This window comes from Urocitellus parryii, chromosome 3 (genome assembly GCF_045843805.1).
Source record: "Urocitellus parryii isolate mUroPar1 chromosome 3, mUroPar1.hap1, whole genome shotgun sequence".
Classification (NCBI taxonomy): Eukaryota; Metazoa; Chordata; class Mammalia; order Rodentia; family Sciuridae; genus Urocitellus; species Urocitellus parryii.
In genome coordinates this window covers 143,669,879-143,685,394 of record NC_135533.1, presented here as the reverse complement: position 1 = coordinate 143,685,394, position 15,516 = coordinate 143,669,879, and the positions used below count along the sequence as shown (strand labels likewise).

Below are 15,516 nucleotides of genomic sequence, written 5' to 3'. Positions count from 1 at the left end.
TTTTTTGTTGGACACTTGAGAATGTTTATGTACTCTCACTTGAGAATAATGGGTACCATCAAACTTTGCTAACATTACCTGTGTGAAGAGTAATATGTTACTGTTGCTTTTATTACTTTCCTTCAATTGTTTTGGGGTCTGGATATTTAAAAAATATTTTTATGTCTTTAATTATTAAATACCTGTTATTGTCTTAGCAACCTTTCACCTCTATAAAATTTACAACTATTTTTAGGTTCTAAAACTACCTTAAACAAGCTGATAAAAACTCATAGGTCAACCCAAGAATTCTCTATTACATTTTTTATTGCATTTCTCTATTATATTTTTAAATTAATGACAAACTGATTTTGACTATTTTCTACCTCTGCCTTTTTTCTTTTCTTTTTTTTTTTTTTTTTTTGATGGGGATGGGGGTGTGCTGGGAATTGGGGATTGAACCCAGGGCCTTATGCATGCTAAGTGCATGTTCTACACTAAGCCACACCTACAGGCTTCACGAGTTCTCTTTGTTCTCTTTAACATGGCCTCTTAAGCCACTGGCTTTAACTTCTTACCCTGCATTTGTGAAAAATTGAATTTTTTTTTTTTCAGATAGGGTCTCACTATGCTGCCTGTGTTGTCCAGGCTGACCTTGAACTCATAGTCCTTTTGCATTGGTCTCTGAAGTAGCTCGGAGGATAGCTACTAGCCACTGTGCCTGGCAGAACTAATTTTTACAAAAGTTTTCGTAAATATGGCAAATGCTCATTAATCATGGGTTTACTATAGCAGTTTCTCCCACGAGGTTTACCTTGGTCATGTCTCTATCCATCTTCACAACTTTCTCCATGTTGGCACCAGTACCAAGTCGGAAGGGCCGCCCTTCTGAGCTACTGAAAAAGGGAAGGCAGAGAGTGAGTGGCCTTAGATACACTACTGGAGGCGGCTGCTCGCTGCCAGGCAACTCCGTCATGCTTAGGCTGTCCTTAGATGCTAACCCTGGCTTTTAAAATCTACAGTAAGACTCTGCATTTTTCAAAAAGGAATTGATTTATTGTTGCATAATCATAGCACTTTTGAAGTCCAAAAAAACAGCTGTTTTAGAGTTGTGATGGTATCTAGACACCCACACGAAAACGATGCACAACAATAAAGCTGAGCGAAGCAGATGCTCTGAAGCTAGCTGCAAGGAGGGCTGGTGCCCAGGAGGCACTCCGAAAGTCACCTCCAAGTCACAGCAGGGAAGTTTCACCAGTAGCTAGACTGTGGCTCCCTGGGGGAAACACTGAAACTTCTTTCCTAATAATTCAGCTTCACTTCCTCCTAAAACGGACACTCCTTAGAGATATGCTCACCTGAGCACTGACCTGCCTGACCCTGCTCTCACAACACCTCTATTCTCTTGGCTGTCGCACTGGCAGAAGGGGTGCAATCATGAGGGTGACAACCTGCTCAGGTCACTCATGTGAAGGGATGGCTCTTTCATCTGAGACAAACACCTGTTCTAAATTCCCCTGTGCTAAGCGACAGGCTTTCCTGTCACTCTAGATCACTATGGGATTGTAACATTTGGGCAATAACTATGCTTTCACTTTCTTGTTGAGCAGCTGGGACATTCACATTTCAGTAAAGCTTTACAAAAGTGTCTCTTTCTCCACCTTACTCTATATTTGCTGATGGCTGAAAGATACCAACAACTGAAAACCAAACTGTATTACTGCCCCTCATGACCCAAGTTGTGCCATGGACTCTGCACCTAACACAAACAGCAAGGCGCTTTCAGCAGGGCTCCAGCTCTGCTAGACTGCGGACACCACCTGAGGTCAAGGTGTCAGTTCTGCCTCACTTCTCCACGTGTCTCTGCAGGGGTGACAGCAACAGTGTGTGTCTGCTGGTGCTGTTAGGAGGGCTTCGTAGTCAATGTGTGTGAAGAGTTACTCTAGTACACTGTCTGTGGCATGAATAGTGCTTGGTGACATATAGCTACATTATAATCATTAGAATCACCTTAGTAATGGTTGAAGAACTTCGTGGGAGGACTGGTCTTCCCGTTTGTGGATAAATATGGAGAGCTTGCCGTCCACTGCTTCACTCTCTTCTCCAGGATCTTTATCTCCTTTTAAAGAATTCTTGGGACTGGTTTTTGTTAATGTGGTATCCGGTTCAGAAGCAGTTGGAGAAAGAACTGTCTGGCATCCTTAAAGCAAAAAACAGGCCCATTCAGAAAACAGCAGCATCGTTTCCCCTTAATGAGCTACATTGGTTTGGGAATCTCTCCCCGCTTCCCACCCCCCAGCTCTTTCTTCTTAATCACAGGAAGTTCAGGTACCATCCTGGGCCTGACTCACAGGAGGCGTGCAATCAGTGCCATCCTCCTCCTGGGGAGCTTCTCACCTGGGACCACATAATCTGCCAGCTTTGCTAAGAGCAAGGAGGCGATCTTGGAAGCTGGGTCACTGGGATCCTCCTGCTCACTATTTAGGGAGGGGACAGAGTAGCTCCATGGCGGGAGTTCCACATTTCCACAGTCCTCTACGCTCATCAGTGGCAGTGCCGCCCGGCACAGTTGAAGAATGATAAGGACCAATTTTGGAGATGGGCGCTGGTCAAGCAGCAGGGAGAGGAGCTTGGACACACAAGCTGGCTGGCTCAGGATGGCTTTCCCTATGTGGCTCCTGCAGAAAGAAGAAAAGGTCCAAAGTGCTGGAAAGGCTGACCTACAGACACGCAGAGCCAGAGTTCCCTAAGTGAAGTTAAGCAAATGGAAGAAATCAGACTTCAGAAGGAAGATGTAATGATTTGGCAGTATGCTTTTATGAAGGAAAATTAAGGTTTTTTTTTTTTTCTTGGTAAACATTTGATGAGAGCTCATAATTGACCAATAAGACTTTTTAAAAAAGATTTTTGACTATTTTCTGATCTCTGATGTCTATTTAATTGACATCCTAGATTCAGGGCTTCACAGAACGCCGAGACTGGGAACCTAAACTAGAAGCCTTTCAGTTACTCATTTATTCCTTTTTTTGGTGGTAGTACTAGGGATGGAACCCAGAGAGGCTCTACCACTGAGCTACACTATAGTGGGTAGTCAACCACCATAGAACTGCTTGTTTTAAAGACACAGTATGAGAAAGTAAGCTAATTATAGGCTCTGACTCATGATTCTTTTAATCTTGCACTGACGAGGGTAAGATTTTTGGCTATGAAATGTAAGCCCTTTTTATTTTGAGACAAGGTCTCGCTAAGTTGCCCAGGCTGACCTTGAACTTGCCTTTCTCCTGCCTCAGCCCCACGAGTACAAGCTTGAGATTACAGGCATCCACCAATGTGTACCTGGCATCATTCATTCCATATTAATAGCATTTCAAGAGTAAAATTATCACACGGTGGCGTACAGGCCCCAACACCTGGGGAGCTGCCATGTTACATTCCACGAAGCAAACAGTGAGCTCAGCATCAAAGAACATGCAGTCACAGGTGGACAAATTCTTATAGGCCTTACTCACATGGGGTAGTCAACCACCATAGAACTGCTTGTTTTAAAGACACAGTATGAGAAAGTGAGCTAATTACATGCTCTGACTCATGATTCTTTAATCTTGCACTGACGAGGGTAAGAGTTTTGGCTATGAAACATAAATGCATGTATTCGAAAGGCTAATGGCTATTAGCTATACTAAAGCCAACCAGAATACATTATTTCATGATCAATCTTGAAGCAAGACCTTATGGAAAGGGTGTAATAATCTGAATATCTCAAAAGAACCACCACCAAAAGGCACTGCAACTATTCAAGGGAAAAGTCAGGTGCCCCCAGCTCTGGATGGACCTTCCACACCTCGAGAGGTCGTTGAGCAGACTCAGGACATCCTGCAGAGCATCATTTCCTGCAGCCTGGTTGCCACAGCACTCAGTGGCTCGGGCAAGATGATTCGTGAGAAGGCTGGACACCTGCCGAGCCAGCCCCGAGTGCACAGCCTCTGTGGAGCCACCTTCAGAGGTAAAAAGAAAGAGAAAAGGCACAGTGACAACTCAAGGAAGCCATGATGAGCCTGAGGGTGTGGTAAGTCCTCCTCTTGGCCTCCTGTATTAAAAGCTCTTCCCTTGACTAAATGTTCTTTACCTGGCTCAACGCCTCACTAATCCAATCAGTGTCTCCTCATTAGACAATATATATACATAAAAAAGTTAAGTTACTCCAAAAACATCCAGTGTTCTTATTGAAAACCAAATACAATTAATCCAAATATGACAAAGGAACATGCACTCCAGGGAAGAATTATTGTTTTACTGGTGATGAAAACATCTTGATCCCCTCCTGCTCCTTTTTGGTATGTAGGATTGAACCCAGGGATGCTTTACCACTAAGCTTCAAACTCAGCCCCTTTAACTTTTTACTTTGGGACAGGGTCTAAATTGCTGAGACTGGCCTTGAATTTGTGATCTGCCTGCCTCAGCCACCTGAGTCGATGGGATCACAGGCATACCCCACACCACACCTGGCAAAACATCTTATTTTTTTGTTGTTGTTGTTGTTTTTAAGTCATACTTTCCTCTTCTCAAACTCTCTGTGGTTCATTCCTGCATCAGGCTCACTGTACTTCCAAAACTCGTTAAACATCCTTTGTAAAAGCTACAAACTATTATTCATCATTTCTTGAATTTCCCATATGCTTTTGGATCCCTGAGCCTCCAAATGCTGTTTATTATGCTTCCAAGTCCTCCTGATCCTTCAGGAGTTGCTCACACATCACCTCCTCTGGGAAGCTTTGCCTGATACCTAGCACAGCTCATCTCTAGAAGCCTCTGTGCTTCCACAGCACTTGTGTAAGAACCTGATGATGGCATTGATTGCACTATTTCCTCTGTCAGACCAAAGTTCTTCAAGGGAGGAACAATGCCTGATTCATCTTCTGCTGGCATATAATAAGCTCTCAAGTCATTAAAATGCACAGCAAATAAACAGATAAATCAACAAGTTCTATTAAAAAAAAAAAAAAAAGACCTGGGATACTGTGGGGAATTCATCCTTACATTTACTTTTTAAATCAGATTGGTCACTAAAAATATAATTTCAAAATATCCTCTTAAAAATGCAACTGAACAGCTATTTCATAAACCTGTCTACATAGGGCCTGTTAACAGTGTTGACAATTATCCTTTCAATTTTCTGGGGTTGCCACACCTCTTGAAAGTGCTAGGATGTCACTTGGTGCTACAGCACAGTTGTATTTCACAGAGCCGTGCTGCGGAAAGGCCTCCATGAAAGCCCATCCAGTCCTGTGATTTAACAAAGCCTTTCTCCCAAGCCCCATCCAGCACACACGCACACACAACACACAATTCACCAACACAAGAAACTGGTGAGTAGGAAGTTTCTCACCTTCCTCTTTTTCCCACTCGACACAGCGGTTGGCCAGCACCTGGAAGGCAGCCCAGGCCATGGTGGCCACTTTCTGCTTCTTGGTTTGTTTCTCACTGGAGCTGGACTCGGTCTGACTGCTCAAGCTGCACAGTCGATCCATGAGCTGGACAAGGCCACTGCGCACCAGGCACTTCTCTTCACTCCTGATAAGGGGCATAGACACAGTGAAGGAGACGCAGCTGACCAACTGAGGGAAACTCGCAGGAAGTTCAGATTATCAAAGGTGCATGACACAGGTTGGTGTAATTCTTTGTCAACAACTGAGGACAGTGCCATGTGCAATTAACACAGAACTATTTTCTCATAATGGTGACTTCCTTCCTAAATAAGGAACTTCAAATTCTCATTTGTTCATACAGAACAGCAAAGCAAAACTTGATGGAATCAATACAATGGATGCCATGAGAGAAAAAAATAATATATTTTATCATAAGGGGAGTCAAAGAATAACTCCATAAGCACTTGACGTCTTCAAACTACTATATGATCCAAGAGAGGAAATAAATGCATCTATCCAAAAAATTCCTGCCAGTGTGGTGGTCCATGCCTGTAATCTCACTGACTGAGGAGGCTGAGGCAGGAGGACTGCAAGTTCAAGAACAGTAGCCACCACCTCCCAAAGGAGGAAAAAAAAAAAATAGAATCCTGCCAAGTGTATAAGTAATTTCCCAAGGACTTATTTTTTTTATTTGAACCTCCCTATCTTTATAATGTAATATAATCCTAATGGCAGAAACTCAATCATAAGGAATTTACATAGGAACTTTATTTGTGTGTCAGGAGGAAAACTTATTTGTTAAGTATTGAATAATCAAATAAAAAATTCAATTTTATAAATTCAATTTTATAAATTTTTATTTAATAAACTCTTATGGCACAATTTATATACAATAAAGGAATAAAGGGCATTTCCATGCTTACCTGGTGTAAGGTATAGTACACAAGAGTCCAATGCTATTTGCACAAGCGATAGGGTAACGGGCACACAGCGACACGACCGAAGTCATGGTTTCGCCAAAGGCTTCCTGAACCTGCTCGACCATCCCACCACAGGTGAGCTCTTCAATCCTGTGACACAGAAACCAAGGATAGCGTTCCTGAACATGTCGAGAACAGTGACTGGGGTTAGGGGAGCAAAAGAGTTCTTTCCAGAAACCCAGAATGCCCAGATAAATCCAGAACTGAAGGGACCTTGGAGATCATCAAACTTGGTGTTTGATAAACTACTGGACCATAGAAGACCACTGGTCAAGATTTCTGAATGTGCCTCAAACATCATGGCCCACACTCAAGAAAACTCCAGGAAACCCTGGCTTAGAGAAAGTTCAATAGGGTCCTTTACTGCAGAACTTCTAATAAATTTAAAGGACACAGCATCTCTAAGAGCAGAAAAATAGTATTCAATATTTACCAAAGCCATTTGATAAAGAAACCATTATTAGAGATAAGTCCACAACATCCCATGCAGCATGAATTCTATAAATGCAATTGTATGAGAAAACCAAGGCCCAGATAGATTAGCTAAGAGTCTTTTTCAAGTTTATACTTCAGATGAGCACGGTGGTACAGCCTGAAATCCCAGCGGCTCAGGAGGCTGAGGCAGGAGGATTGCAAGTTAAAAGCCAGCCTCAGCAAAAGCAAGGCACTAAGCAACTCAGTGAGACCCTGTTCCCTAAATAAAATACAAAATAGAACTGGGAATGTGGCCCAGTAGTTGAGTACCCCTGATTTTAATCCCTGGTACCCCCCCAAAAAAAGTTTATACTTCAACTGTTAGCAGGGTATGGGATGCCTGTTGATGTGAAATAAGACTTTCAAAAGTAAAAACTCAAGATGGGATCAATTCTACAGAAATTAATATTAACTGAGAACTGAAGCAATCTGGATTTATCTTCAAAAATATGCAATATAATATTTTATGCTAGCAAAAATTTTAAAAAGTAAAACTAAGGTGAGGTTTAATAATAGGGAATTGGTTAAAGAATATGATGCAATGCTACACAATCCCCCAAAACATCAGAGATGATACTGACAGAACAAAGAACAAACACACTAAAATATTAGCAGATGTTATTTTAGAATGATGGATTTACAGGTGGCTTTTATTTTAATTTTTAGAAATTTCTGCATTTTTCATATATTCTACAAATGACACTGAAAATGGGGTAGAGAAAGGAGAATGCTGCTGTGTTATAGAGAACTAACTCTGGAAGCAGCTGTGGTGCCCACCAGTGCTCCTCCCTGAATCCTCCCTCTGGGCACCCCAGGGCTGAGAGGGCTTGTGGCCAGTAGAGATGATGAGCCAGAGCTCTGACAAGGAAACAACTGCTCTCAGGACTGTGGTCTCTGTGGCTACCTGATGACCACGAGCCAGGAAGTAGTGAATTGCCTGGCCTCTTCCAATCGACAAGAAATTTCCCAAGATATTCACTTTAACTCTTAGTTAACACATCTTTCTCTACCTGACCCTCTCCTGTTGTCCACAGTTCCTCAAAGAATTGCCAGGAGGCACAAGCAGCCACCAGCAATCCTAATTCAGGACAAGTAGAGAAATGCCTTTTCTATTTCTACTTGAGGATCTTTGAAGCCCAGCAGGAAACTCATACAGAAAAACTCTTCCCAAAAGAGCTACAAAACCTTCTTCTAGCTGGGCATAGTGGTGCACACCTGTAATCCCAGTGGCTCAGGAGGCTGAGATAGGAGGATCATGAGTTCAAAGCCAACCTCAGCAAAAGTAAGGTGCTAAGCAACTCAGTGAGACCCTGTCTCTAAATAAAATACAAAGTAGGGCTGAGGATGTGGCTCAGTGGCCAAGTGCTCCAGAGTTGAATCCCCAGTACCCTCTAAAACAAACAAGCAACAACAACAAAAAAAACCCTTCTAGCCAGACACAGTGGTGCACTCCGTAATCCCAGAGACTTGGGAAACTGAGGCAGGAGAATTGCAAATTTGAGGCCAGCCTCCACAACTTATTGATACCCTGGCCCAAAATAAAAAAATAAAAAGGGTTGGGGGGACTAGGGTAGCTCAATGGTAGCATGCTTGTCTTGCATGTGTGAGGCACTGGGTTTGATCTTCAGTACTACATAAAAGTAAATAAATAAAGGTATTGTGTCCATCTACAACTAAAAAGTGGGGGGCTGCTAAGCATGTGGCTCAGTGGTTAACACTCTGAGTTCAATCCCTAGTACCAAAAAAAGGGACAAAATAGACCTATTGTACTGATGTGAAAAGACAGATAACCAAGATATGAGTGAAACAATCATGATTATAGAAAGGCATATAGAATACGATCTGACTTATGGAAAAAATGATATACTCTTATATGTGCAAAGAGAATTAAATAGCCATTTATACATGTAGTATTGATACAACAAACTCTCACCGAATAGAATAACACATAGACACTTACATTCTGTTATATATACTGAGATTTTTGCAAAATCAAGTGCCATGTCTATAAAAATAGAATATTCTAGGGGAAAACATCAGCAAATGCCACTGCCTATGTTCTCAGCCTGACAGTGACCTTTGAATAGCTCTGCCCATTCTGGAGAGGACACTAGTTTCTTGATTCAAATAAATTCAGATCCACTGTTTCCAGAGACGGCCTTTGTCTCCTTTTAATCCTAGGTTTATTAACTGCCATTTATTAACAGAAACAACTGACCTGGGTCCTCCCTGGAGGACCATGGTCACTGGCCCCACAAGATGTGTCACTCCCCCAACGCGCACGGCAGCCGTGAGCAGCTCTCGCATGTGCACCAGGGCCTGCTTGCGTGTGTTTCCCCTCCGCCACCTCGTCTGTGCAGCAAGAAGGAAGCTGCTGCTGGACACCTGAAAGGCACGAGAAGGAAGAACACTGACTCCTGCTGTCACAAGACCCTCCGCGCTGTCAGGAACTTTTCATCTGTAGTCTGCAAAATGTGACATACAGCTTGGTCGGGATTGGTGCCAATGAAAGCAAACAGCTGCCCCAGCAGGACGCTATAGGTGGGCTTGTCCCTGCTGTCCTCAATGGCCAACGATTGCAGGAGTGTAAAGGAGCTGCTGCGGTGGCTGGTCACATGTCGACGCCTACAGGAGAGACAAACCAGCCATTGATCAAACAAGATACGTGGTGGGGAGGGGGAGGGGGTGTTGTTTCAATCAACACATTCAGCAGCATGTGGGAATCCAACCCTGGCCATTAGCCATTTACCTCTGATTTGCTCTAGTAAATTCCAAATCTTCATTACCAATCATTTCTAGGTCAGAAGGAGCCGACATACTACGGAGAAAAACAGGCTGCCGGACGGCATGAGATATCACCTTTGTTTCAGAAGCTGATTTACAAGCTGGAACAAAAAGAGGACAAGGTTAAACTTCCTGCTATCCAATGTGTGAGAAGCTGCAACAGCTAAATATAACACAGAACTACCAAATGGTGTTTGGCAATGGGCTCAGCCATCAGTCCAGTTAGCACAGCACTGATGAGTTTTAGGCCAATTTATTTTGTAACTATCAATGTTCTTTTCAGTACAAACATTATAAAAAGCAATATAGGACACAGGGAGTAACTTCTGGAAGCACTAATTTCTTTTTTTTTTAATTTTAATTTTTTTTTTTTTAATTTTTCAGTGGACACAACATCTTTGTTTGTATGTGGTGCTGAGGATCGAACCCGGGCCACACGCATGCCAGGCGGGCGCGCTACCGCTTGAGCCACATCCCCAGCCCAGCACTAATTTCTTGATTCAAATAAATCCAGATACATTGTTTCCAGAGATGGCCCTTGTCTCCTTTTAATTCTAGATTTATTAATTGCCATTGGGTGATTGCTCTCCTTTGATTATAGTTGATAGGAGTAAATATCATACTTGAGCTGGAAGGGGACTGACCCTATCTATTGGATATTCCTTAACCATATCAAGGAAGTGGTTGTTTTATAAAAGAACATGTAAATGGAAGAGGACAAAACTATAGGTAAAAACCAGCTAAGAAAAAACAATGTTGAAAAAGTGGAAATGTCATTTTGTCTAAAGAGTAGTTAGAAAACTTAAATCTAATAATTCTTGAAGAATTAAATTTATAGAATTCTATCTTTCAAGTCTTGAAGATACTACTGGTTCACCATTTCAGAGGTCAAGAGCCGTTTGGAAGCCTTACTGAGTGGTTCAGGTCTTCACACAGAAACCTCAATCAATCTAGGTGTACATGGCCAGGAAGTGGTAAGTATACTGGACCTCCTTGGCATGTGATCATACCAACACTCAGTACACGTCTCTCTCCAACACCTGTATAATCCTTTGCCCCCCTTTGTTTGTTTCTTTCTTTCTAGGAGTACCCTGGAGTGAATTCTTGACAAAGTTGCTGATATCTACATTATAAGCACAGTGGCACCAGAAGACGTGAAGGGGTCTTAGAGAGTACCCGGTGTCTCTGCAGGGGTTCCCGAGATGCTCCTGGTGAGGCCAGACTGGGCCGCAATGGTGACATGCAGCAGCAGCTCAGCGCGGTTCATTAGACTCTTCACTAATGTCTTCGTTTTAGCCAGTGGATGAGAGGGCTTCTGAATAAGAGAATTCACTTCTTGTAGGAACTTCTCCCTATAAAGAAAGACTGATGTGCACTTAGTCCTCTAGCTTACCAAAACCATGTTTTATTAAAATGACAGAGAAGATGGGAGGAAACTAAGCAAAACAAACCTCATCAACATTGCTTACCCACCCCTTTCTGTATCCAAAGGGAGTGACTATAAACTCTGATCACTTTTAGTTCCCCTTCCTGTTCTCAAAGCCTATGCTGCCTTTTGAAGGTTTAAATCAAAACTTCCAGTTTACCAAATGAGTTCCAACTCTCAAATATTTGAGGACTGTATGACATTTACAAAAGAATCTATCAAAAGACTAGATCTTCACAATTTGTTTTGAGCATCAAGGTGATAAATTAGTTTTAATAGTTATTAACATCACTAACCTCAGTGATAGGACCATGTTTTCAAGATCATTTCCATCAAAGGAGACTTCCTTCATTGAACACAAAAGTTCTAGTTCTTTCATTTTGTTCTAAAGAAGGAAAAATCAAGAAAAGATGGTATGCAGATCTGCAGAAACCAAGTTTTATTGTTAAAAGGAACAGAAAAGGTCAGGGAATAACTACCACCTTTGGTCCATAGTTCTACTCTTTTTTGTTTTTCAAATATTTTTTTAGTTGTAGATGGACACAATATCTTTATATCTTTATTTATTTGTTTTTATGTGGCACTGAGGATCAAATCAGTACCTCACATGTGCAAGGCAAGTGCACTACCACAGAGCCACAACCCCAGCCCCCATAGGTCTATTCTTAAAGCACATTTGTAAGTTATTGTTTGATATTCTAATGGTTAAAAATGACATGGGTTGCTTTCTGAGGATTTCTCTGGGGATTATTACTCTGCTTGTGTTTTGTTTTTCAAGACTTGAAAGAAAATTTTGATAATAATGATCATTTCTTTAAACTTTAAAACTAATTGAAAATAATTATTTATATATCGACATGACTATTGACATGTTGTTCTAATCAATTTTCATTTGATCCTTTTAAAGAATGAGTGCATTCCTGGCATGTTCAGAAAGTGACACTATCTCTGCACACACATGGCTATGCCTCTCTTTCATAATGGCAAAGCCCCAATGGTAAATCACATCCTTTGCTCACCTCATTAAAATGGTAATCATAAAAGAAAGGCATGTTGTTCTCCAGTTTCCCCTGCATGGCATCATCAACCTCACTTTGCCACTTCTGTTCCAGTTCTGCAACACTCTAACAGAGACAAAAATAAAACAGTGGGTGAACAGAAGCAAAATGAAAACAAAGGCAATATGCAACTTCAGACATTGATTTTGTAACAGTAATTTAAAAATGTTTTATCCTGTTTCAAACTTCTCTAACTTTCCAGGAAAGTTACTTCTAATAGTTTTAAGATGGGTAAAAACATCTTAGCTTTCACTTACCTGCAGCTGTCTCTCCATGGCATTGAGTTTCTTAAAGGTCTCTCCCATAATTTTACATAGTAAGTCATATTCCTCAGCATGTTCTTCTTGATATTGGAAATTTATTAGGGATTGCAGTGCATCGACCAAGTTCAAGTGCTTAATAACACATGATACCACCATTTCCTCCATCACATCTGGCTGAATCACTTCCCTGGGATTACAATGGATGTGAGTCAGGTATTTTCCAGGCTCTCAATTTACTAGTACTGTACTTTGTATGCTGAAGAATGCAGGAATTGATTTAAACACATTAAATATTTGGCATATTTCCTTTATTACAATATTACATGTGTATCAATGGTGCATTGTGGGGCTGTATGTTGACAGGTAATACAGCATATTCACTGATAAAACTCAGTTTTATTAGCCAATAAAGCTGAAAAATCAAAATTAAAGATGCTTCCCCTTATTATGATTTGTATATTTTGAGCTAGAGTCATCGGAATTGGAATAGGTCTAAGGATAAAAAAAGATCCTTAGAATCATTTAGCTACTAATTAATATTACGTAGTACTAAGAATTGTGATATTTAATGCATATGGATATTTAGAATAAAAATAATAGTGTTTTCTGTATTCATTTTGAATTTCAACCATTCTAAATTTTTGTCTCAGAAGTGGCCAGTCTTGCCTAGGAAGGCAGGCCAAAGGCTGCAAAACAGACATAAAACAAGAACACCACAAATACATTTGAAACTGCGAGCCTTCATGCTTGCTACTTTTTTTTTTTTAATACCTTATTTTATTTACTTATTTTTATGTGGTGATGAGGATCAAACCCATGACCTCACACATGCTACTGCTGAGCCACAACCCCAGCCCCTCATGCTTGCCACTTTTGCAGGAATCAAAAATGAAGACATGGGGCTGGGGTCATGGCTCAGTGGTAGCGCGCTTGCCTCGCATGTGTGAGGCACTCAGTTTAATTCTCAGCACTGCATATAAATAAATGAATAAAATAAATGCCCATCAACAACTAAAAAAATATTTTTTAAAAAATGAAGACATGGCTCTAGACTCTAATCAAAGTAGGGGCTGAGTACTAGTAGAAGGTCAAACTACCAGAGAAAAACCTAGAACTTGCCAAATTTTAGTGTTCATGAGTCACATGGGAAACCTGTTAAGAAACAGTTAACTGGGCTCCATCCTCAGAGTTTCTGACTCAGTAGGTGTGAAAAAGAGACCCAACCACCAACAAATTCCTAGGTGATGCTAATGCTGCAGATCACTTTGAAAAATCACAAACTAGAATACTACCTGGTGGGGTGAGCTCTCCGGAGTTCTCAGTTCACATCAACATAACATTTAAAAAAATTTTTTTTTTCTTGGTAGAGCAGGATATCAAATCCAGGGCCCTGTGCATGCTAGGCAAGTGCTCTATCACTGAGCTACACCCCCAGCCCTAAGTTAACATACAATTTAAGATTCATTTGCTAGACCAGGAGAAGAAATATAACCCCTTCCATAGTCCAAATGGTTGATTTTTTTTTTTTTTTTTTTTTTTTTTTTTTTGCCATTGGGGAGAGAAAAATGCAACATACTTTATACTTGGTCTAAATTGAGGTCTAGCTCGCCCAGAAATTTCCCTGAGCTTTATCATGATTCCTGGAGGCAGCCGGATCCGGGGCAGGTCAAAGTAGTTCCCAACAGGAGGCACGAGGACATCTGAGGGGTAGGTGAACTCTCGGTCTTCCTCTATGGTCAGAGGCAGTGGAGAGGGGCTTGGGGTGAGGGCAGGCGAGATGACGCCATTGGCCTCCACCTGCCACTGGCACCTAGGCAGACAATAAAGAGGCTCTTCATGCTCTCAGATCAAGATTACTAGAAAGCTACTTGCTGCTTGCAGATATATCAACATATGAAGGAGCTGATGTGTTAGATATTTATTCATCAAACCTTCTCAAGAGGCTAAAGAAAAATGAGCAATGTATGAAAGCACATTTTTGCGAATTTACCTCCTCCCCAACATTTTATTCTGAAACTTTAAACATACAGAAAAATTGAAAGAATTACAGGGTAAATATCCACATATCAACTGCCTAGATTCTACAATTTACACTATCATATTGGTTTATCATGTATCTACCCATCCTTTTGGGGATCCCTCAATTTAATGTCACACTATTTGCATTGGAAAAAAAACTTAGGCAGTTCAAAGACATAAATTTAAATTTAGTAATGCAAGGGTCAGAAAGCACCATTGTGTAATTTTCTTATTCCTCAGACCCAAAACCAATGAGATGGTCAGGCCATAGGCACAATTAGTAGAGAAATGTATAAAAAGTCGTTTTCCACATAAAGTTCTTTTTTCTTTGTGGGCAAAACAAGCTCAATTTGAACCTTTTCATTACCTTTGTAAAAGTTTGGACCGCAAAAGCTCCTGACAGGCTTCCTCTTCTTTGGTAATTTCTGGTCCATTGTACAGGATTCTTAACATGGAACAAGCTAACACAGACAGACCTAAAGCCAGGTCCACCAGAAAGGGCAGGCCTCCTGAGACGTCCTCCGAGGACTCCTACAATGCAGACAGGCAAACCACACTGGTCAGTGGACACCGACAGAGCTTGCAACCTGGTCTGCACCATCCCTACCATGGGGATTCACAGAGCGGCACTGGGTGTCATCCCTATGGTACCCAAGTCCAGCACCCAACATCGACAGTAGGTGGCCATACTGGAATGACCTCTGAGTGAGGTTGCATCACAATTCTGGAGAGAGAATAGCTGACAGGACTGCATATCACAAACAGCATGAACCATGTGCAAGGAGCCCAGATTGTCTCAGTAGCTCCCTCCCTGCTGTGCCCTTCCACTCACAAATCACTATTTCTTTTTGTCATCTCAGTCCTGTGCTCAAACCACAATGCTTACAGTGACTGTACTGAGTTCATTAGAAAATGTTTGAGGGCCTTGGGTGTACAGCTCTTCTTCTAGGTGCCTGAGATACAGCACAGGGCAAAACAAAGATCCCTGTCTTCATGAAGCTTACATTCTAGCAAACAGTTCCCCTCTAGAGAGTGTTTGACTTAAGCAACTTCCTAGTCAAAATATATTTTTTTAAATTCAGCAACTAAAGGGCTCAGTGGAACTCC

General features: G+C 41.4%; 1 protein-coding gene across 3 annotated transcripts in view; it reads right to left on the bottom strand.

Moving 5' to 3' along the window:
- Nucleotides 1–15,516, bottom strand: part of Hectd4 (HECT domain E3 ubiquitin protein ligase 4) — a 178,055-nt gene that overhangs the window by 57,416 nt on the left and 105,123 nt on the right. For all 3 annotated transcript variants that reach the window (XM_077796126.1, XM_077796127.1, XM_077796128.1), the window contains exons 24-38: nt 14,777–14,940; nt 13,967–14,200; nt 12,385–12,577; nt 12,089–12,193; nt 11,366–11,454; nt 10,820–10,995; nt 9,609–9,744; nt 9,343–9,484; nt 9,078–9,244; nt 6,329–6,475; nt 5,366–5,550; nt 3,821–3,974; nt 2,377–2,657; nt 1,990–2,179; nt 794–875 (exon numbers count right to left, since the gene is read on the bottom strand). In XM_077796126.1, the coding sequence (XP_077652252.1) occupies nt 794–875; nt 1,990–2,179; nt 2,377–2,657; nt 3,821–3,974; nt 5,366–5,550; nt 6,329–6,475; nt 9,078–9,244; nt 9,343–9,484; nt 9,609–9,744; nt 10,820–10,995; nt 11,366–11,454; nt 12,089–12,193; nt 12,385–12,577; nt 13,967–14,200; nt 14,777–14,940 (2,445 nt within the window). The remainder of the gene's footprint in view (nt 1–793; nt 876–1,989; nt 2,180–2,376; nt 2,658–3,820; nt 3,975–5,365; nt 5,551–6,328; nt 6,476–9,077; nt 9,245–9,342; nt 9,485–9,608; nt 9,745–10,819; nt 10,996–11,365; nt 11,455–12,088; nt 12,194–12,384; nt 12,578–13,966; nt 14,201–14,776; nt 14,941–15,516) is intronic.